The 22314-nt window shown below is 33.7% G+C and overlaps 13 protein-coding genes and 1 non-coding gene across 14 annotated transcripts; 10 read left to right on the top strand and 4 right to left on the bottom strand.

Annotated features, from left to right (window-relative positions):
• Positions 1 to 61: 61 nt before the first annotated feature.
• Positions 62 to 1073, bottom strand: TSR3 (ribosome biogenesis protein TSR3; the record flags this gene model as incomplete). Its single annotated transcript, XM_019181261.1, has 3 exons — positions 62 to 719; positions 771 to 877; positions 936 to 1073. 3 exons carry the CDS (start codon positions 1071 to 1073, stop codon positions 62 to 64), a joined length of 903 nt encoding a protein of 300 aa, XP_019041665.1.
• Positions 1074 to 1383: 310 nt separating this feature from the next.
• WICANDRAFT_66719 (uncharacterized protein) lies at positions 1384 to 4923 on the top strand. The gene is made up of 2 exons (XM_019184051.1): positions 1384 to 2395; positions 2453 to 4923. Exons 1-2 carry the CDS (start codon positions 1448 to 1450, stop codon positions 4916 to 4918), a joined length of 3414 nt encoding a protein of 1137 aa, XP_019041664.1. The 5' UTR covers positions 1384 to 1447; the 3' UTR covers positions 4919 to 4923.
• A 1580-nt stretch (positions 4924 to 6503) lies between these two features.
• On the top strand, positions 6504 to 6594 carry WICANDRAFT_t24. Its single transcript has one exon. It is a non-coding gene; the product is annotated as a tRNA-Arg (tRNA).
• Positions 6595 to 7224: 630 nt separating this feature from the next.
• Positions 7225 to 7953, top strand: LOT5 (Lot5p; the record flags this gene model as incomplete). The annotated part of the gene is made up of 3 exons (XM_019185387.1): positions 7225 to 7243; positions 7294 to 7854; positions 7898 to 7953. 3 exons carry the CDS (start codon positions 7225 to 7227, stop codon positions 7951 to 7953), a joined length of 636 nt encoding a protein of 211 aa, XP_019041663.1.
• A 45-nt stretch (positions 7954 to 7998) lies between these two features.
• CNA1 (calcineurin catalytic subunit A) lies at positions 7999 to 9735 on the bottom strand (the record flags this gene model as incomplete). Its single annotated transcript, XM_019184421.1, has 1 exon — positions 7999 to 9735. One exon carries the CDS (start codon positions 9733 to 9735, stop codon positions 7999 to 8001), a length of 1737 nt encoding a protein of 578 aa, XP_019041662.1.
• A 287-nt stretch (positions 9736 to 10022) lies between these two features.
• Positions 10023 to 10667, top strand: TSR2 (Tsr2p; the record flags this gene model as incomplete). Its single annotated transcript, XM_019181181.1, has 1 exon — positions 10023 to 10667. The coding sequence occupies one exon, from the start codon at positions 10023 to 10025 to the stop codon at positions 10665 to 10667; it is 645 nt and encodes a 214-aa protein (XP_019041661.1).
• Positions 10668 to 10893: 226 nt separating this feature from the next.
• Positions 10894 to 11887, top strand: TDA5 (Tda5p; the record flags this gene model as incomplete). Its single annotated transcript, XM_019185386.1, has 2 exons — positions 10894 to 10967; positions 11113 to 11887. 2 exons carry the CDS (start codon positions 10894 to 10896, stop codon positions 11885 to 11887), a joined length of 849 nt encoding a protein of 282 aa, XP_019041660.1.
• Positions 11888 to 11925: 38 nt separating this feature from the next.
• SPC2 (signal peptidase complex subunit SPC2) lies at positions 11926 to 12557 on the bottom strand (the record flags this gene model as incomplete). Its single annotated transcript, XM_019183010.1, has 3 exons — positions 11926 to 12372; positions 12430 to 12475; positions 12529 to 12557. The coding sequence occupies 3 exons, from the start codon at positions 12555 to 12557 to the stop codon at positions 11926 to 11928; spliced, it is 522 nt and encodes a 173-aa protein (XP_019041659.1).
• Positions 12558 to 12990: 433 nt separating this feature from the next.
• Positions 12991 to 14931, top strand: MAG2 (RING-type E3 ubiquitin transferase MAG2; the record flags this gene model as incomplete). Its single annotated transcript, XM_019181150.1, has 1 exon — positions 12991 to 14931. The coding sequence occupies one exon, from the start codon at positions 12991 to 12993 to the stop codon at positions 14929 to 14931; it is 1941 nt and encodes a 646-aa protein (XP_019041658.1).
• Positions 14932 to 15171: 240 nt separating this feature from the next.
• WICANDRAFT_38748 (PQ-loop repeat-containing protein) lies at positions 15172 to 16769 on the top strand. Its single transcript, XM_019182540.1, has one exon. It carries the CDS (start codon positions 15520 to 15522, stop codon positions 16309 to 16311), a length of 792 nt encoding a protein of 263 aa, XP_019041657.1. The 5' UTR covers positions 15172 to 15519; the 3' UTR covers positions 16312 to 16769.
• Positions 16770 to 16875: 106 nt separating this feature from the next.
• WICANDRAFT_76617 (TBC domain-containing protein) lies at positions 16876 to 18399 on the top strand (the record flags this gene model as incomplete). The annotated part of the gene is made up of 1 exon (XM_019184420.1): positions 16876 to 18399. The coding sequence occupies one exon, from the start codon at positions 16876 to 16878 to the stop codon at positions 18397 to 18399; it is 1524 nt and encodes a 507-aa protein (XP_019041656.1).
• Positions 18400 to 18742: 343 nt separating this feature from the next.
• On the bottom strand, positions 18743 to 19297 carry ORM1 (sphingolipid homeostasis protein ORM1; the record flags this gene model as incomplete). The annotated part of the gene is made up of 1 exon (XM_019181391.1): positions 18743 to 19297. The coding sequence occupies one exon, from the start codon at positions 19295 to 19297 to the stop codon at positions 18743 to 18745; it is 555 nt and encodes a 184-aa protein (XP_019041655.1).
• A 415-nt stretch (positions 19298 to 19712) lies between these two features.
• WICANDRAFT_60505 (uncharacterized protein) lies at positions 19713 to 21566 on the top strand (the record flags this gene model as incomplete). The annotated part of the gene is made up of 1 exon (XM_019183009.1): positions 19713 to 21566. The coding sequence occupies one exon, from the start codon at positions 19713 to 19715 to the stop codon at positions 21564 to 21566; it is 1854 nt and encodes a 617-aa protein (XP_019041654.1).
• Positions 21567 to 21739: 173 nt separating this feature from the next.
• On the top strand, positions 21740 to 22243 carry POP6 (ribonuclease P/MRP protein subunit POP6; the record flags this gene model as incomplete). Its single annotated transcript, XM_019183008.1, has 1 exon — positions 21740 to 22243. The coding sequence occupies one exon, from the start codon at positions 21740 to 21742 to the stop codon at positions 22241 to 22243; it is 504 nt and encodes a 167-aa protein (XP_019041653.1).
• Between the last annotated feature and the right edge of the window lie 71 nt (positions 22244 to 22314).

Raw genomic sequence — 22314 nt, 5'->3', positions numbered from 1 at the left:
GCCTAATTAGTACTTACAACCAAAATTTACAAATGCTTTCTATTATTACTATTAAACAGATTCATGATAGTTTGAGATTCTCAACCTCAGTCAGTTCAGGAATACTCTCTTCATCACTATCTTCCTCCTCTTCACTTTCTTCTTCTTCCTCTTCTTCATCAATTATCAAATTCCCAAGGTTATCATATTTAGCATTCTTGAGCTGATACTCTTCTTCGTCATCTTCATCTTCATCTTCTGAATCTGATAGCGAGGGTAGTGCTTCACCTCTATTTGTATTTCCTTGTAGCCACAAGTCTTCAGAATCTCCATGCTCTTTTCTTTGTCTGACTTCTTCCTCTAATTTATCTAACCATTCTTCTTGGACTTTTTGAACACTTTCAGAGTCTGTACACTGTTGGTATAGTTCAAGGATTTCTTTATTAATATCCAAAAATGCAGGACCCCAAGAAAAATGATCTAAAAGCTCTGCAGCCCAATCCATATGGCCAACAATGGCAAAACATGCTGCTAGGGCTTCAACACAGTTAAGCTTCCAAGCCCTTCCGTAATTTACCTGATTAGCAGCAACAAGATATGGTAAGAGTCTCTCGTGTTTCCCTCCTATTTTATTGAATGGGACTTCGTCTAATCTGGCCCAAGAGCACTCAACAACTGCAGCACCATTTGTCTCAACAATCTCTCTATCATTTGGGCAAACCACACCTTTACCATTTGGACTATTTAAAGTTAGCATAAAGGACCTCCAAATCATGTCATTATGTACTTACGAAACAACAACACCTTGAAATTTTTGGCCAACTCTTAAACTTTTAATCAAGCCTAATCTTTCTAGTTTTTTCCCACTACAACGTTTTGGATCACAGTGATCAAAATCCTAGATAGACAGTTAGTTTTAAAGAATGTAGTGTATAAACTCTTCATTGATTACTTACCCACATAGCTAGCTTTGTATGGAACTTATCAGAACTCACATGGTGCTTGGATTCTCCTCGTTTACTATGCTTCCCAGAAGACCCCTTTGGCGGTCTTGAAGGTCTATCGTCACTTCCCTTGTTTTTCCCCTTAGCCATATTCTGTTCTTGGATATTTCAAAGCACCTTAATGGACCCCAGATTTCCAATCATCAGGATTTCTGGAGGTTATAATGTTGAAGCTGTTGTGAATAAATTTAAAAAAAAAATCGAGTTCCGACTTGGCCTCCCGGAATTGAAAAACAGTTGACACTTTCAAATTCATAAGGCACAGTTCATTTCACAGACCATTCGAGTAAATAAGACCCAGTTTAATAGGGATTCAAGGCTATTAGTGTTTGGTGAACCTATAAAAGTATTGACTCATTCAATCAAACCAACTTTTTCACCAAGAAAGAAGCTGAGACATGGATATATTTGCTCACTAAACCCATAAAGAACAACAATACCCATATTATTATCTTCTCCAGGAAATGCCCACACACTTGCCATTATTACTCAATCCACTCCTAAATGCTGTTTTCAACAACCCACAGCCATCAAAATCACCATTAAAAGATATATACACCAACTTATCAAAAGGTTGGGAAGACGGCACTGTGATTCTTGTTCCAGATCTCAACATTCTCCTAAATTATGCTGATAAAGAAAGTGGTATACCCTATAGGGAATTATGCTACTCAGAAGAATTTCTTAAAGACCATATAATAACGACGAATGAATTGAGGAATGCTAGATTATTCACAACTTTTAGCAAAAAGGAAGTTTTGGTGAAGAAGGATATCTTGTTCACAGGAAAAGGTTTCCGAAGATCGCTTAGACTGAAGATACATTCATCAGAATACTTCCACAATTTTAATGATTATTTTGAGAAAGGTCGAAAATTTATGATAATGCACATTGAAGCACCACTATATGGAACCCCAGAAAGATTGAATACGCTTGATTTGATTACCCCCTCAAATAATGCAGCGGAAAGAGTTGTTTTGAACGATATTAGTGAAACTATACAAAATGAAGAAAATGAAACTGAAGTGAGGAATTCCTTAGATTCTTTTGTACAAAATGAGACTCTGAAATTTGAACAAATATTGAGAACATTCCCCTTAGTGTCTAAAAGCATTGGTGAAAAATTTGAAACCCTCTTCAGAAAGTTTAATGTCAAAGACTCTCCTGATGCTGATTCCTTGATTGAAGTTTTCACAGAGACAATTAGCTTATCATCTCATATTTTTCAACTGTTGAGCCCCGATCTAATTGATGCTATTCTTGATATGTCACCAAGCTTAAACTTGAACGAATGTATCTTCAATTATGTTGAGCTGAACTTGTGTGATAAGATTTGGAATCGCCTTTGTGAGATAAATGGAGACTTTCTCATTGAGCATTATGATGATTTAGAGTTTTTGAGTTTGAACCAGGTGAGTTTACCCAAAAGTTTCCAACACAATATCACTCTATATCACATACTGGAAAAGAGAATATCTCAAGCTATAACAGAATTCAAAAAGTTAGAACTCGCAGTGACAACTGTTTTCAAAATCAAAATTTTGGTCAACACAATCAATCTGCTATCAAACATTGAATCTGTAACAGTAGATGCTGATACTTTAGTGGGGCTACTTTTGATGGTTATTGTCCATTCAAAGGTTACAAATCTTGAAAGCCATTTATTTTATATCCAAAACTTTTCATTCCAAAATATAGATTTAGGCTTTGTTGGGTATTCATTATCCACATTAGAAGGTGTACTTTATTATCTAAAAGACATTGAAAATATAAGGACCCTGAAGAAATACTCCCAGAATAATCAGAGAGTGATTTCATACGTTGAAACAAAAGAGTTGATATCCTTAAAGGAAATTGCTGATACATATTTGGGGAATCCAGACTCCAGTTTAAAGTCTAGAACCATAAACGGGGAATCAGTCTTGATGCTTGCTGTTATGTCCAATGATTATGATACTTGGAAGCTACTCATAGATTATGAAAAAGTCAATACACTTGAGGATATATTGTCAGATACAACCATAAACGGTGCTAGTCTTTTGAATGTCGCATTGAATTTCGAAAACTATGAGATTGTTGATGACTTGATTGAAATTTTGTTAAGCTCTTGCACTGTTACTGAACTGATTGGCTACTTGAACATGAAGGATATACATAGCCGTACAATTGGTCATTATCTATTTCATTATAAGGAGATCATACCCAAAGTTGGCTTTCTGATTAATTGGTTAGAAAAAGACCTGAATGGACAAACACCTTTATTCTCCGTCTGCAGAAGCTATGATACCCCCAAATATCCTGAAATGATAAGGTCCGTGTTTGACACAGTTGATAAATGGTATACCCAAAACAGTTCACAGTTTGATTACGAAGACCACATAGATAATAGAGGAAATACACTGCTACATATACTGAACTCACAGGTGGATGTTTTGCTAAAATATCAAAGAATTAATCTGAATGAGTCAAACAGAAAGTCTTACACGCCATTGATGATCTATGCCAAGTACAATAGAGCTGAGAATATAGAGAAGATTATTCAAGATGAAAGAGTTAACATACTGAAGCCTGATAAGAACAATTTCACATGTATGGATCAGTCCAAGAATGAACAAGTTTCCGAGTTGCTTGAGCAACAGATATTATTAAAAAATAGTCCCTTGGTTTCTGGAAAGCAAATTGGAGTTATAAGAATCAAACTTGAAAACAATGAATGGAGTATCGTAATCAGAGGTCAGATTAATGGGGCTTACTATACTACAACACATAGTTTCACGGATTTTAAGAACCTGATTGAATTGATTGAAATTGAATTTCCAAATACCTTTTTACCACTTGAATTTGTTTCCAAGAATTTCAAAGTCAATTTGAATATGCCTTCTTTTAACAAGCTTAAAATTAACAAAATTATTGAACAGCTCAACATCTTCCTTGGAAGCTTATTATCAAACAAACCATTTGTTGATCATGAACTATTGTGGGAATTTTTGGTTCAGAAAGATTTCAACTACCAAAGTCTTTTAAATCGTACTCAGTCCAAGTTCTTCAATTTTAAGCAGGACTTATTGAACAATTTACCAAAAGCAAATGATACTTTTGAACATCAAAAAGATCAGTTGTTGTTACAACCTGAGGAGATAAGTGAAATGAATTTTTTCCTCAAGTTTTCAACTAAGGAAATAAGCAAGCTTAGAAGCACTTATGATAAGCTACTCAAAGTTGTTAACTTCATGTTTGTCAAAACAGATGAGTTGAACCAGTCAATTGAGCTCTTCACTGAGGAAAGCAGCATTGGTATGAAAGAACTTGATTTCTTGAAAAAGGTGTGGAAAAGCAGCACAAAAGAGTTTTCTACTGATGAAGATTTGTGCAATACGGTGCTTTACTTATCATTATCTGCGGATGAAATTGTGAAGAAATCGAATATTCTTCTAAATGAAAAGATTTACAAATGGTGGAAGCTCTATGGGGAATTGATAGAACTGAACAACAACTATAAAAGATTCAAGTATGTTGAGGTAAAGAAAGCAAATAAACATGAACAAGTTGAAGTTGAAGGATTGGTTGATGTTAATGAAGAAAGTTTCAACAATTTTACTAATGACACAAGTTTCACCTTAAATGATAATGGAAGTCAGGCGAAAAAACAAAAGCCTTCATTTTTAACCAACTTTATTGAGTCCAAGAGAAACAAATACGAAACAAAGCTATTAGCTGGGTTACATGACGTCAAAAAGAAGTTGTATGAGTTGAACAAAGATATGAAGTTTAGTCATGAGACACTAGCAATGGAAATGAATAATTTTTTGATATTCAAAACAGAGCACTTGAAAGCTACAATGAAACTCTATGTTCGAAAGCAAATAAAGGATTTAAAGTTCAATAATGTTATGTTACAAAGAGGTCTTGATGATCTACAATCACTTGATAAATGATAAATATGATCTCAAAATATATTTATTATAATTGACTAGCACTAATTAACAAAAATTCCACATTAATGTACATATAAAATTATCACGTAAGCTTAAAGCGATCTATCATTCATTGTTGATTATTATTATTATTATTAGCATTGTTTCCTTGGTTATTCATGAAGCTACTTGCCAAGTTTTGCAATGCTGGGTTGTTCAAAAGACTACTTAAATCTGGAGATCCGTTGTTATTACCACGGCTACCTTGATCAGCACCACCAGCACCGCCAGCACCACCTCCTAAACCAAACTGTTGAGCCATTTGGCTAATAGCTGGGTTGCTCATCAAGTTTTGCAAAGCACCTGGGTTTTGCATCATTTCTTGTGCGTATTGCATTAACTGAGGGTTGTTCAACATTTCAGCAAAGTTTGGTGCACCACCGGCACCACCAGCACCACCAAGTAATGATGATAAATCTGGGAAGCCACCACCTGGGGCACTTCTATTACTTGAATCAGAAGAAGTGTTTGAATCACGGGCTGATTGTTCGGGAGTTGCTAGATCTAACTGTTCTTCAACTCTTCTCTTTGCAGTTTCATAACCTTTCTTCATAGCGTCTGATGGTTTATCACCTTCTTTTTCTAAACCTTTCTTATAAGCTTCGAATGATTCTTTTGGTTTGTTCAAAGCATACTTAGCTAAACCCAATCTTGAATAAGCCTTTGAGTAGCTTGGATCAATCTCGATGGCTGCTTCAGCATCTTTAACAGCGGATTCATGATCTCTTAATGAGGAAAAGGCGGCTGCTCTATTTGATAAATAAACAGCGTTCTTTGGGGCAAGTTTAATAGCTTCGGTATATTTTTGGATAGCCTCATCAAAATCTTTACGAGCCATAGCTTTGTTACCTTCTAATTTCAATTCTTCAGCTTGTTTTAGTGCCTTTTCATCAGATTCAACATGTACTGGGACTTCTGTTGCAACATCAGACTTCTTTTCGGTTTTGAATGCTGATAAAATGTCTTTTAAGGATTTACCATTGAAATCAGACTTGACAACTTTTGCATCATCATCTTTATCAACTTCATAAGCATCTGCAATACAATCAATGGCAACGTCGATCGATTCAAGATAATCTTCAGAGACCTCTTTGTTTGCAACGGAGGTTTTCAAAAAATTTATGATCTGTAAAGCAACTTCTTTATTGGACATTTTGATGGTGATTGGGGTTGATAGTTAATTCAAAGATCTGAATTTCTAGACTTGAATATGGTTTTATATTAAATGTGCTGCTGGCTTGACGGTACGCTTCCAACGCCTTCTAGTAGTTTTCCAAAAATCAAAAACCAGCTGCCATATCAACACGGGTTTTCTCAATCGTCGTTTAATCTTTCAAAAACAAATAGTCCAGTTTTCCCTTGCAAATGACAGATTATGAGCAGTTAAATATGCTAGTGAACTCTTTAGCAGTGATTATCTACAAGACTATAGTTTAAATATGAAATATTTGAGAATATGCCATAAATTCAGAGGATTAAAAATTTTGGATATTACATAAGCATCACTTAGTTCAGCAATCTAGCGGATTTTTAAGGTCAAATTCTGTTCCTCGTGGCCCAATGGTCACGGCGTCTGGCTACGATTTCTAGCTACTTCTGAAACCAGAAGATTCCAGGTTCGACTCCTGGCGGGGAAGATTAATTTTTTTGCCAAAATTTCGTTTTTTTTTTGCTTCTAGAGTGCTCTCTAGCTTCAAATACATTGAAAGCTGTTTTCCAGGAAGCTTTACAGCTAGTTTCAAGCTAATTATACTAAAAACTCTATCTGTCGTGCCTAAAAACTCAAGCCGCGAACGACGCGACAGTTACAATAAAATATTCAATTCAAGTGGAGATAACTCCAGTGAGTTATTGAAACCTGTTTTTTTCCTAGTATATTTAAAGAGCTGCAATGCCAATATCAAAACATATCTAGTGAGCTATTTCAATTAGTCTCTTTAATTGACTTTTTGCACCAGATTTTGTACATTCAAAACTTTCCGCGAATTCTTTCTTTATCAGTTTTTTATCGCCCGCGCACCAGAGCGGGAAGCACGTCAAGAAAAAAAAACATGAAATCAACTAGTTACAAATAACTTCTCTTCAACTATCAACTCAACAAAGTTGTATCTGAAAGCCCATTGCAATCAAGAAACACTCCGGTGCTGAAAATATGAACTCTCCAAAAATAATATATATCCGCCCCACCATAGAGAACTGCGACCCAATAAAGAAGTACCAAATTTCAACTCCAGTTCAATATTCTTTACAGGAAAACCCAATTCTATATGGTGGTGGCCGCAAATGGTTGATATCCTGTTCAAGTCCAGATTTCATATCATCAATAACGGGACAAGATTCCAGTGATCTTTTGGTGGATTTATTTGCATTCAACACAAGCTTTATAATATGGTTTAATGGTCTTGAAAAAGGTTTAGAAATTTCATATCTCGATATTCCTGCCCATGCGGTAAGGAAAAACCAATTGGGACAATTAGAATTATATATCCAAATGAACTACTCCAATTCAGGCGACCAATCACCTTGTCTAATTGAATTCAGTTTTACTCCAAAATATTGGGAAAATGACCGTTATTTTAACCAAGAGATTGAAAAGTTATTTACTTATGAATTCTTTGGATTAAATAAAGGTTCAAAAATGATATTCAACACTTTCAATGCAATTGGGAAATGCTCGTGCTTTCATAATAATAATAGTGATGATTATGATGATGAAAGAAGCATGGATGACGCTGATGAAGTTATTGATGAGTTTTATGAAATGGGATTAGATAATTCAGGTAATGCAGATGATATGACAGATACTAATGAAGGCGAGATAAAGTGGAATTCTGGAGTAAATGTTAAGATATACAATGATGAAGAAAAATTCAAAACTAGAAGTCTTGAAGAACTGGGTATAGTGTCATCAGAAGCTCACGAATCAAACAAAAGAATTAGATGTTGAGCACAACTACAGAAGGTTTAAATACTTTAAAAATTCATTCCTTGCATAAAACGCATTATGAGTAAACTAATTGAAAGCTGTAGTCCCAATTGATTTATTTCTTGAAACTCGAGTTTGAATATCTTCTAGCCAATCTTTGAATCTTTGAATCTTTATGAACAGAATCATCAATTTGCTTAATTAATTCCTCTTCTCTTTTTTGATCTTGTAATTTAACTTCATCCAAAGTTGGAGGTAATTTTTCATTAACCAAGTCTGCTTTTTTAGCTTCTTCAAAACTTGTAATTTGTTGTCTTAACCCATCAGAACCTCCCAATAGTGAACCTTTTGGTAAAACACCACCAGTGATTTGTTTTAGTTTTTCAACATTTTCAGCCTCCTCTCTTAAAACTTGAAACATTCTTGAAACTCTACCAATAGCTAAAATCTTGTTACGTAAAGCACGTTTTTTCAATGTTAATTCATCAACTTCATCATTGGCATCAGTTGGAGGTGTAGTTCTTTTAACTGGAGCAACAGGTGCACTAGCTGTTCCAACAACATCTGCCACACCTTCATTAAATCTTTGCAGTGTCCCTTTATCTAATGGAGTATCTTCATCCAATTCTTCCTCTGTACAGATATTCAAAACTGAAACTAAAATATCAGTGACTTTTTCACCAACGAATGGTAATGACCATGTAAAGACATCCATGAAATTTGGTAACCAATAAGGATGTGGTGTATAGTTAAATTGCCTTATATTCATAACATTATTACCATATTTCAAAACGGCAGCTTTATTTTTATAAGTATCCAAATAATTAGGAGCACTGAACATTGTTAATAATGACGGGAACCCCATAGTTTCTGTTCTTTTATACATTCTATAACCTGCATCTTGAGCTTCATGGGCTCTAATAACACTTAATAAATTATTTCTGGTCAAGAAATTCGAAACAGCTTTAAAAGTATAAGCATATGAACAACCACGGACACTATTTGGAATAAACAGGGCATCATCATCATCTGTATTTTCATCATAATCTTCAACAGGATCACTCCATAATATATCACACATCAATCCACGAGTTGGAGGTTCTCTAAAACGATCAATTTTGTTCAAATCATCAGGTTTGTTCAGTTCTGGAGAAATACCACCATGACAACAAAAATATTGATTATTCATTAAAGCAGCTAATGGTAATGTATTGAATGAATCACAAGCAGCTTTATAAACATTTAATGAGTATTTGTGTAGACATTCCATTTTGAAAGTGAAATAATCTGTTAAATGTTTACATTCATGGTTACCTCTCAAAAGGAAAAAAGTGCTTGGGTATGTAATCTTTATGGAATAAAGATATAATAAACATTCAATTGAAAAAGAACCACGATCAACATAATCACCAAGAAATAGATATGAAGTATCTTTTGGATCACCACCAACTTCAAAAAGTTTAATCAAATCAAAATATTGTCCATGAATATCACCACAAACTGTAACTGGTGCTGGAACTTGTAGTAAATTAGGCTCTTTACTCAAGACATCACTAGCCATTTTCAAGATTCTAATGGTTTGATCTTCAGTCAATCGACCTTCTTGTAAAAAATGTTGCTTTAGGAATTGAATATTGGGTATCCCACTAGGTAAGAACAATTGTTCATTTGTTGGTTTAAAATTAGCAATTGGTGGTACATTATTATTAACTCTTGATTTTGTTGAAACTTTTTGTCCATCTTCTGTGATATGAATTGAATAATCACGGGAATGAACAACTACTTCCGGATTTTTGTTCAATGCTCTTAAAGCAGCATCAATCTTTTCTGAGTTTTCTTGAGCTGATGACATTTTAATGGTGACCGGGAATTGATGTGTTCAGGATGTTGTTCTTTTCCTTCCGTTCCAAAATCAATACCTGTCTACTGATGAATTGTTTTTTCTGAAAGCTGCTCCCTTCACCACAGCCGATACGGGCCGCAGCAATGAGATTTTCCGATCACATGATACTTACATTCCGACCTTAGCTTATTCGAGGAATTCCGGAAAAACCAAAATTCAAAAAAAATTTATAGGTGATGAGCTCTTGAATTAGATCTTAATTTGGGGATAGAATTAGATATTATATTGTTGATATAATGCCTGTTATTGATTCCAGTGATTTTGTTGAAGCACCAGAAGGTGAAAAAAGCTTGAAATTGTCTGAAGAAAAGCAACAAGCCAATTTTGAGTTAGGTGTCTCTATGATAATATATTCATGGGAAGCATTAGAGATTGCAGTTGCTAACCAATGGGGTGGTGCACAATCAGAAGCTAAAAGAGATTGGATAACAGCTATTGTTATTGATCTATTCAATGAAAAAATTGTTGATGTGGAACTAGTAGAGGAAACAATCCTAAATGCTATGGTTGATGAATTTGATGTTAATGTTGAAGATGATTCCTCATTACCAATTGCTGATAAAGTTATCAAGATTTATAGAAAATGTGCTGATAGAGATTTTACAGAAGTTCGCCAAATGTTTGAATTATGGCAACAAAAGCAACAAGATAGAGCTTCAAGACAGCAAAACTTGAATGTTACTATAAATGAAGATCCAGAAAACCCAGATGTTTCAGATGATGATGAAGAGGAAGATGATGACGAGGAAGTTCCACAATTAGCTGGTCAATCAATACAGGAGGATGTTGAAATGGGAGATGCAGATGATGAACCAAAAGGACCTGTGGTTGATGATGACGGTTTTGAATTGGTTCAAAAGAAAGGTAAAAAGAGAAACTAAAGGGGAAGCGATGATTCTGGTAATTTGTACATTAAAATAGATGGTACACCATCAGCTAATGAAAAGAATTTGTAGACCTTTAAATCACATTTCAAGGATTGAATGAATTTTTAGAGAAAGTAGTGCATTGATCAATTTTTTTTCAATAAACACGTCAAAATATTTCATCTCTTGAACGAGGAACAATAAAGCTTTATTACAACAATACTGGTCATTCGCTTATATTATGTTCACCGTTGATACAGTAGTATCGTTATTATTGAGCCCCACGTCGCTAATTGGGCTACTTCTACTTTCCTTGTGAGCTTATTTGTATTCATCTCATCAAGAGTGGTTACTAACCATATTTCAGATATTTCTTACCGAGAAGTTTGACACTGAAGTTGGTTAGCTTTTTGAGTATCTGCTCTATAATAAGCTATTCAAATACATTATACAAACAAAGGGGACACTGGGATAACCTTGGTCCAGATGATATTGCGCTGATAACTGGTGGATCAAATGGTCTTGGTTTAGAGATTTCAAAATTGTTGATCGAAAGACATGTCAATGTCGTTGTTTTGGATAAAGAGGAACCAAATGAATCAATAAAAGACAATCTACATTTCATAAGATGTGATTTGAATGATGAGAACCAACTGATAAAGTCAATCAATGAAATCAAGTCAACAATTGGACTGCCTACTATTTTAATCAATAATGCTGCAATTCGTCATAGTGAAACATTACTAGATCTTAGCTACACCAAGATTAAGGATTTATTTCAAGTAAACACATTGGCACAGGTTATCCTCCTGAAAGAAATTATTAAAGATATCAAAGGTTCTCGTCTTTATGTTGTCACCATGGCTTCAATATTAGGTCTAGTTAGTCCTTCACATTTATCAATTTATTCTGCAACAAAAGCTGCAATAATTTCACTCCATGATTCTCTGTCACATGAAATTCAAAATGACCAAATAAGGTTCCTTTTAGCTACACCAGGACAATTGGATACAAGACTATTCAGTGATGTTAAACCTCCAAGACAATTCTTTGCGCCAGTTATACATGCTCAAGATTTAGCTGTTCAAATTGTTGAAAAAATTGAATTAGGCGAAAGGGGTACTTTACATGGACCATTGTATACTTACTTCATTCCAATATTGAGAATGTTGCCTTATTCATTTGGTGAATTTGCAAGAGTTTTCAGTCAAATGGATACAAGTGTTAAAACATAGACAATTCTTCATTCATAATATATAATAGAGTTTGCATGTTATTTTTCTTTTGTATTTGATTCCAATAGTGTGTTGATCCAGTTCTTCAATTGAGTTTCATGTAAATTGCCAAATTTATCAAATATTTCTTTGAATTCCAAGGTTTTATTGAAAGTAAATGATGATTTATTTTGATTTGTTAAAGTAAATGTCAATTTATATTCTGGGACGAATTTATCAATTTCTCCAGAGATTTGTAAAGTGTGCTTGTTTTTAGAACCTCTGTACACTATTGATTTCTCAACGTATTTAGCGTGAGCCCAGGCTGAAACTGACAAAATCACATATACAACTAGTAAAAGTTTAGTATATGGTAAAGCATCTTCAAAACTTAGTTCTTTTTCAGCATAAAAAGTTAATGCTGCAGTAACTGCAGTAAGATACCCTATCGCTAATCTGGTATCAATTAATTTAAATGACTGGGTATATCCTAATGACTCAAGCGCCTTCAGATAGGTTTGGTTAGTTGTAAAACAAATTGGCCATTAGAAAGTAACACGTACCACAGGTAGTTTTTCATCTGTTGCAGAACGTAAATCAACGACTGAGCTTTGTAAAAAAGTTAGTAAACAGCTTAAACATATTCAATCCTATTCACTCACCTTGTATTGGCAGTTTTAAAATGTGACATCCTTGAATTCTAGATAAATGCTTCAAAGTTACGATATTTCTGATCGGTTAACTTGATCAACACTTTGGCATTTTGGCGATTTCTAGAGTAAGCGCTTAGTCATGTTTCGCGATTCGTAGCTCAGAATTTTAAAGGCAGCACGTTAATCATCAAAAGCTCCCTTCACAAATAAACAGGTCTTTGAAACCTAGTTACAAGGACCCACAGGCGTGTTGCTAGAAGCTGGCTAGCTAAAACCGTTAGCAAAGTATATCATAAACCCATTCACCTTTTCGATAGAGAATATCACAAATCCAAGTACGGAGGTAACATTTATTTTGTTTTTGCCTTCCCTCTCATCAGTCATCATTATTTACCTTCAACATTGAGCCAGTCAAGTAACAACAGCCTCCCAAGTGAAGGTCTGGTAGACAGCCAGCCACAAGCTAAGAAGATGAGTGCCAAATATAATCCAAACGCGACCGCGTTCATTCCTTCAAAACAATCATTTCCAACCTCTGGTTCACAGGCAAAGCAACAAAAGTCTAACCCAAATACATCATCTCATACAGCTCCACCTCCAACTCAAGGAAAGCGTGGTAATAGCTCAGGTGCATCTAAATCTTCTGGTAGACCAAGAGAAGTCAAGAACACATCCAATACGAGAAAGTACAGTTCAGGTTCAGATGGTGGTGCCCATGATGATTTTGGTTTCAATATAGAGGATGAGGTTATGTCCGGTCAATTCAAGGCAAGAGGTAGAAGAGGTCAAATCTCCATCAACCACTTGTTGGAATTCTCATTGCCTTCTCGTGATTTAGAAAATGATAAGCTATCAAGAGCTCCATTGCCTAGAAGAAGAAGAAAATCTAATCAAGAAGATAAAATACATCTTAGAGGTGAAGAGTTCGTTAATGCAAATTATAAGTTTATTGTTGATTATAGACTGGATTATAAAGGCCAAACTTTAGATCCAAACTTGATTCTATCAAATGAAGCCATATTAAGAGTTATAGTACCAAAGGGAAATTATTGTCCTATTTGTTTAACTGAAGATATTGTTGCTCCCAGAATGATTTCTTGTGGTCACATTTTTTGTCACACTTGTTTGTTGAGTTTTTTGGAGTCTGAAGGCATAAAAAAGAAGGAATTTTCCTTGAATAAGCATAAAGAATGTCCATTATGTGCATTTTCTGTTAAACCTGATCAGATTAAACCTGTGATTATAAATCAAACAGATGAAAGATTCGAAACTCCACAAATTGGTCAAGATGTTATATTACGTTTGATGGCTAAACCGATTGAAAATATTTTGCCAATTCCATTTGGTTTGAATTTGAATCATCAAAAAGTTGGTAATATTCCATGGTATTCTGATACAGAATTATATCCATATGCCAGAATAATGAAAGGTGGATTGAAGTTCCTCGTGGAGTGCTATGAAGCCGACAAGACCGCCATTCTCAAACAGTATGAGGAAGATAAGTTACTTTATGATGATGATGGTGTTTATGCCAAAAAGGCTTTAAAAGACATTGAGTTCCATTTGAAGTTATACAAAGAAGGTTTCGGTAACAATTACAATGAACCTAACCCATTAGTAACATCAATGGATAACTTATCAGTCAATAAGAATAATAGTGGATTAAATGATTCAAACTGTTATTTCTTCTATCAAACTGCTTTCAATTCCCCGACAAGATATTTCTTATCACCTTTGGATGTTAAAGTTTTATTGTACACTTATGGCACATATGATAGTTTCCCATCTACGTTGTTATTAAAAGTTGATAATATCAATTATGGTCATATGGTTACAGAGAGTACATTAAAAAAGTATAAATATTTTGGTCATTTACCTTTTGGTACAGAATTTGCTTTCATTGATGTAAATTGGAAAAACATGTTGGCACCAGAAGTTTACAGAGTTTTCGCCAAAGAATTAAATGAGAGAAGAAAAAAGATTTTAACTAAATTGAAAAAAGAAGATCGTGCTAAAAAGTCATTTGATGTTCAACAAGAGTTGAAAACTTTAGATTTTTATAAAACTGAAAATGAAGGTTGGGGTATCTATGATTTTAGTTCTCAAGAAAACATTGCAGCTTCTGAAGAACCTCCATTGCATCCATTAGGAGATGAAGAGATTGCAAATGAAAATGTTGACTCTACAGAACAGGAGAATAAGGAGAATCCTGATAGTTATTTAACAACGGTTTGGGGTACAAAGATTCCAAAAGGTGAAAAAGTGATCACCAAAGATGATTATATTGAAGATGATTGGAATACAGAAGAGCTTATAAGGTTAGCCAAAGAAGAGAAGAAGGACAATCCAAAGAAGAAGGGTCGTAAGAAGAAACTAGTTGTTTTAACTTCCTCAAGTGGTCGTGGAATATAACAAATGTTGAACTGCGCGCGCGCATACACCCCCAGCATAATACAATACCAAGTGCAAAAAAAGAAAACAGTTGATGTTCCCATTTAGAGATGCATTCTACACACATTAAATTTCAATTGAATAAACGATTTCACGAACTTTTATACGTTAGCAGTTATGTCTTCAGTAGTTTCGATTTGGTCTGTTTAAACGTTCTAGACATGACCGTTTTTTTGTACGCGCGCGCGCACTAAAAAAAAAAGAAGCTCGACAAGAAATGTTTTTTCAAGAAAGCTTAATTAAAACAGATCAGTTTGAAAACTTCATTCGATTTTATTTTGGATTCAGTTTTGAACTAGTTACTCATCATACTTGAGTTTCCATTTCATTTAACCTACAAAGTCTAACGGCTTTGACCTATTCCTGTTGCAAAAGAAACGTGCATAGTGAAAAATTTTTGACACAATTGTTTTTTTCTTCTCTCGAAATTCCATCGGGATTTTAAAAGCATTAAGTACTAAGGCAAACGGTTATTTAAATACATTGATTCCCACTTGAACACGCTCAATAGTTTTATAATCAAATTAAGCTAACCACTATCAACTCATAATGACTTCAGAAACTCCAGTTGCAAATATCTTGGGGACCATTGGTACAGTTTGTTGGTGTATTCAAATGATTCCACAAATCATTCATAATTATAGAAATAAAAATTGTGAAGGTTTACAACCATTAATGCTTTTCCTTTGGACTGCTAGTGGTGTTCCATTCTCCATCTTTTTTGTGTCCAGAGATGCTAGTATACCTATTCAAATTCAACCTCAATGTTTTACATTTTTATGTCTTGTGACTTGGGCTCAAACATTACATTACCCACCAGTATCACAATCAAAGAAGAAGACAATATTATATGTTGGTTTGTTCTTAATAATCTCAATAGCTTTGGAAGTTGGATTTATAATACCATTGAAGAGATTAACTGCAAAGAATATCATGTGGCCATCATTGATCTTTGGTATTCTTGCTTCAATCTTGTTAGCTGTTGGGTTACTACCACCATATTTCGAATTAGCCAAAAGACAAGGACGTGTTGTTGGTATCAACTTTGTGTTTTTATCGTTGGACTTTTCTGGTGCTTTGTTCAGTGCTTTATCAGTTGCATTTGCTAGAGAGGTTGATGTTTTGGGGATTGTTTTGTATTGTATTGTTGGATTCATGGAATTGGGTATTTTCAGTTCCCATTTGATTTGGTATTTGAGAATTGGAAGAAAGATGAAGAAGGATGATAACAGAGAATCTGAAGATGAATTGGCAACATCTATAACTGAAGTTGATGATTTGAAAAAAGCTGAAAGTAATGAAACCACCAAAAGTTGCGATACTGCTGACACGATAGTTTGAGTATTCTGATGACGTTCAATATCTTCATAACCTGTTTATAAGCATCAATTTATGAGTTTTAATGAAATTTCAAATTGTGACTAGTAAAATGGAAAGCAAAAAGTATATTTGATCTCAACAGTAGTCAATTTCCATCTTGAAAACAGCATTATAATCAAATAAGCATCAATATCATCGATTAACACATAATTCAAACCTCATAAACCATCATTTCCATGATAATTGATAATTTCCAAATCTTTTGCACCTGTTCCAACTTCAAATTTTGGATCCTTTGATTTTTGATCCTTCGCGAAAACTTCAAAAAATTAATTTTTTCGTGCCTGCGCATTTTCTTTTGAAGCTCCTTTCATCAAAACAAAAACATTTGAAATTGGCATTTATTTATTTATAAACAGATTTGATCCTTTCCACACTCTTTTCATCCCTTTTTTCTATATTCCAAAGCTATACCCACCCACAGTCATTCATTCATTCATTAAGCTCATATAGCTAGTCATTCATTTTACACACTCTTTTTTTTTAGCACGTATACCCACTTTATTTCATTCATTTCAGTCAACTATGGATTCAACAACTTTTCAACAACTTCTAGAACTAGAATCAAACTTATCAAAAGCTCAGCAGTTCCTAAACACATCAAATCAAACCGCCTTGCTGCTTTCTCATTTAGAAAATTTAAACAATCATTCAACAGCTCATACTGGGTTTGATGGTGTTGAAATAAAAGATATTGAATCATTATTACAACAAACTGGATCTTTTGATTTAGCAATTTCATGTTCATCTTGCAACCAATTAATTTATGAAAATGATGAATGTGCTAAAAATCAAATTCATAAAGATAATTTACAACCATGTTGTATGAAGATGTTGAAAAATTTGAAACAAGATGATGAATTGGAAATTACATTTTGGTGGTTTTTCATCAATAATTTTTCAAATTGTATCTTAACATTACCAAATTATACAAGATTTATGTTAACCAATGGTATTCCAACTTCACTTAGGGATCGTATCTGGGGTTTATTAACATTCTCCAACAATTCTAAAGGTGAAAATGATGAATATTTATTGAATTTATATGAATCTTTGAATAAAGATATTTCACCAGATATTAGAATTATCACAAAGGATGTCAACAGAACATATCCTCAATTATCAATGTTTACAGAGTTTGAAACCAAAAGTAAATTTGAAAAGATTTTGAATGCTTATAGTATCTTTGATTCAGATATGGGATATTGCCAAGGTTTACAATTTATCGTGGCACCTATGTTGTTCCATTTTGATAAAGATGATTTCAAAACTTTTAACTCATTAGTTAAGTTTTTTGAAATCAATAAGCTAAGAAACATTTATGATAATCAAATGTCTGGTTTAAACTTATGGTTTTATCAATTTGAAGAAATTTTCAAACATGAATTACCTGAATTATCAACTTATTTGATTGATACTTTAAATGTTGATCTTAAGGTTTTCCTTTCACAATGGTTTTTATCATTCTATTCAATAACTATACCTTTTAATTTTTTGATTCGTGTCTTTGATATAATGTTTTTAGAAGGTGTTAAAGAAACTTTATTAAGAGTTGGTATTGTTATATTATCCAAAAACTCCAAATTACTACAAAGTATTGATGAATCTGAGTTGGTTTATCAACATCTTCTATCAGAAAATTGTTGGGGAGTTTTCCAAAACAATGTTGATTCATTCATCAATGAAATTATGAATCTAAACATTGAACAATATACTGAGGAGAATTTACAACAATTATCAACCAATTATTCACAATCTACAACTAAGGAAGAACAAGACATTTCACCAAACTCATTCATATCTAAAATGTTCACAAATCTCAAATATAATGCAGAATCAATATTATCATCCCCAATTGATTCGATTTCATCTTCAAAATCCTCATTATTTTCAATAAATAGTGAAAGTGAAAGTTCAAATACAAGCATATTTGAAAGTGATTTCGATTTAGTTGAAAGTTTATACAAGATGTGCTTGGAAAAAGGTCTTGATGGCCCAATCTTGGATAAAGTTAAAGATCGCTTATATCAAACAACAACTAGCACTTGAAATGCGTTAAAGGGAAATTTATTTATTAAAAAGGTATAGGAGGAACAGGAATTTACATATTGGCATAGGATTGAAAAGAGTGTAGTTCGATCTTTACGAATAAAAAAATTAATAATAAATCATTAAAAAACATATAAAAACATATAAAATACTCCACTGAAAATGATATATAGTAACAAGTGGATAACTATGATGCTGATGAACACATTTCGTTTGGCTGTTCTTCTTTATATTGGATATATTTCGTTGTGAAAAAGGTTTGAATGGGAAAGAATCTCATAAATAGTAATGAATGATTGATAGTGATGGTATTTGAGAATATTTTCAAATTGTGATTCCTTCATCAGAATAGTGATATTCTTAAACGGTCAAAGATTGGTAATTTTGGAACAACACCAACTGCACAAATCAATAAATTAATGATGAATAATTTCAAATCATAATGACTATAATGTGTTGAGCATAAAAATAACCATATTGGTACACCAACAAGAAATTTCTTACTTGGAGTGTAGAAATCACCTTCATCTAATTGTTCCCACATTGTTAAATTATCATAAGCACCAGAATTGAAATCAAAAGGAGTACCTTTAACATAATGAAACATGATATAAGAACCAATAACATAAGTTGCATTAGTAAATGACCAGCTAATTTCATTTGATAAACCAGGTACTAAATCGAAAAATAACTTCAAAATTAAGATTATAACAATATGAATGATCCAAGCACCTTTTGAATGGACCCAGTTTGCATTTAAATTTGGAGTTGATTCTTGATCTATTTTTTCTTCAAAAGTTTCAGGTTCAACATGAGATATGATTGAAGATGATCTTCGACGATGTTGTCTAGCATTTGAAGAATTTGGGGATAATGTTTGAGCTGATGGTTCTGACATTATGGATGAATGTTGTGTATATGGCAAATGAATTGGTAATGTGCTGTCTTTTTTTTGTATGGTTGCCTTCAATGATAAAAACAGCTATAGTTGAGTAAAATGGATAGTTTGAAAAGGGTGATGTATCTTATGAGTGTGATCTTTCTATACTCTGTGTGATCTGATAGAAGAGTCTAGTAGACTAAGCGTTGTTTGCTGTTGTTGTCAATTGGTGACTCCTATAAAATCACAAGTTCGTTTAAAGTAAAATTCTCTGAAATACAAAAAAGGCAAGTTGACACGTCAGATATTGACAGTTCCTTTTTTTTTTTTTTTGGAAACGCGTTTGAAACAATTTGAAACGAATGAAAACAACCGAATTTCCATTAACGAAAACCATCATTTTGATAGTGTCAAAGGGGATCCAAAGCTTTTAATGGAGAAGGAGCAGAGCCAGGACGACTTCATCCGCGAGAGGTTGAGCCATAACTTCGAGGCGTACACCAACAATGCCATCTTGAACAAGTTAACACCGAGTAGGTCCTTAGGCAGAGCTAGTTCAGTGCAGTCCTCGAGTAGGAAATCAGATTCGTCGTGGGGCAAAAAGTACCCAAAGAGAAACGATTCCAATATCGTTACTTCTCCAGTCAAGACGCTGAGACAGTTTGGTGCTAAAGATGGTGGTGCTGATGATGGTGCTGATGATGATGATGATGAATATGATACCACAACAAATTATGATGATGATAATAGTAAAAAGGATTCCACCACTGTTAATGTACCGCTACAATCATCTCCAAAGAAACCTTTGAGGAAAGGGACACCAAAAGTGCCAAAGACTCAAAAGACAAAGGATGCTAAATCTGAAAAGAAGAAGAAATCTGATACACAACACGTCCCAAGCACAGCGGATCTTCATAATAGTTCAAATAGAAGAATAGTGACAAATAGCCATATCAATCACCATGTGTCTACACAGGGTATTGATGATGATGGCGCTGGTGCCGGTGGTGCTCATTTGCATAGTGATAATACCCTTTTAAGTGAGATTCCAAGTGATATATTGAGTCCTGAGAAACATATTTATCCACAAGAAAATCTACGAAGATCTTCATCAAATATCCCATCAGCTACAAAAGTCAAAGATGCAACTACAAGTTTATTATCGAAATCATTTCCAGTGTTTTCTCCACCTCCTCCAAAACATAAGGAAAGCAAAACTACTGGAAAATCGCCTACGAGTGGATCTAAAAGACGTGAAAGTCCTTCAAAGGGAAATAGAGGTGAGTCGCTACCGCCATCATTATATCCAAAAGTTCGATTATTTGGTGATGAAGATGATGATGAAGCTAGTGCTCCAAAAAAATTAACATCAGATGTTACAGATTCAAAAGTCGTTGAAGAAGTGAGAGAAAGTTTATCAATAAGGAAAAAAAGAGAAAGTGAAGCAATAACAATGTTCTTTGATAGATCTAGTTCTTCTTCAAAAGCTCCTGAAAGGCAATCCATAATTTCACCAAGAAGCAAAGAGTCAAACACAAGGCCTAATCTGTTTGAAAGGACAACACATGATAATAATTCAAGTTTCCATACATTAAACGAATTTATCAAAAACCCATTAATTGATGATGCAAAATATAAAACAACCAATGTCAAACATTCTGACAAAAAGACTCCTAATAACGAACCTACCGAAACAACAAACACCACCACACAAAGGAAATCGTTCGATATATCACAATTTGAGTCAAGTGATGAAGAGCCTGTTCCTGAGTTAACTGTCCCGTTGAATGAAGAACCTCAACCCACAACCACCAAAAGAGTATATGATGAGCCTATTGAAACTTCAACTAATAAAAAACCAAAGACAACAACAACAACATCTCTATATCCAACAATACAGCCAACGTCACAAACGCCATTGAAGAGATCATCTGAATCAAGAAGAAGATCGTTGTATCCTACTCTTCCTTCAGTGGGACACCCTTCAAGAGTCTCTGCTGCTGATATCGAAGATATTTCAAACAACATACAAGAGACGACGAAACCAAAACCACAAGCTCCACTTCCAAAAGAACCAGAAGAAGAACTTGGTGATTCAGATCATTGGGTTAAAAATCAATGGGCATGTTTCTTTAAAGCTTTTAAAAGATATAAAAAGACTAATGATCTATCAATTTTCCAGAATAAACGATTATTAGAATACTTGAGATGTGATGAGCATGAAATTAAATTAAAGATCCAATTCACTTTGGATCATGAGCATGAGATCAAAAGAAAAAACAAATGAATGTGTGTATTTTAATGTTTAATGAGCTATGTCAAAATGTTACCTCACTAAATTGTAAGGTTTCGCGAAAACACGAAATAAAAAAAAATTGTGCACTAAAAAAATTTATAGGTGTAAACCACTTTGAAAAGAAAATTTGGAAAAAGAACTCATAAAGCCTATCAATCATTACAATGCCTAGAAGTAGTCAAGATTCAATCACGGATCAACCACCTTTGAAAAAACACAAGGCTCATGGAAATCCAACAGGATCAAGTCAAGTTTCAAAAGAGGAACAATTCCAATTTTCACAATCTTTTAAATCAACAAATTCTTCAATTAGTCAAAAATCAATAGTTATTAAAAAAGGTGACAAGATACAAAAAAGAGTATCACAGTTATTAACAACAGTATTGGAAAAGGATGAACCGGTGTTCTTAATGAGTTCTGGAGAATCATTACAAAAAATGATTAGTATTTTAGAAATTTTTAAGTTAAAATTAAAAGATAATAAAGATTTCAAATTTGAACAATTTAATAAATTGGATCATTTCAAGACGTTCATTAAAAAGAATGAAATATTGTCCAAAGAGATTAAAGTTCCTGTTTTGTATACTTTGATTAGAAAAGTTAAGGAAACTAGTGGAGCTGATGATGATGCTGTTGATTTTGATGCTTGGAATAGACAGGAAATATGAGATCTTTTAGGTGAATGAGGCCTTTATGTAATGTTTTGTCAATTCAAGTTTGGACAGAAAAGGAATAAGAG

This window comes from Wickerhamomyces anomalus (genome assembly GCF_001661255.1).
Source record: "Wickerhamomyces anomalus NRRL Y-366-8 unplaced genomic scaffold WICANscaffold_1, whole genome shotgun sequence".
In the NCBI taxonomy this organism is placed as follows: domain Eukaryota; kingdom Fungi; phylum Ascomycota; class Saccharomycetes; order Phaffomycetales; family Wickerhamomycetaceae; genus Hansenula; species Hansenula anomala.
This window is presented reverse-complemented; position numbering and strand designations above follow the sequence as displayed.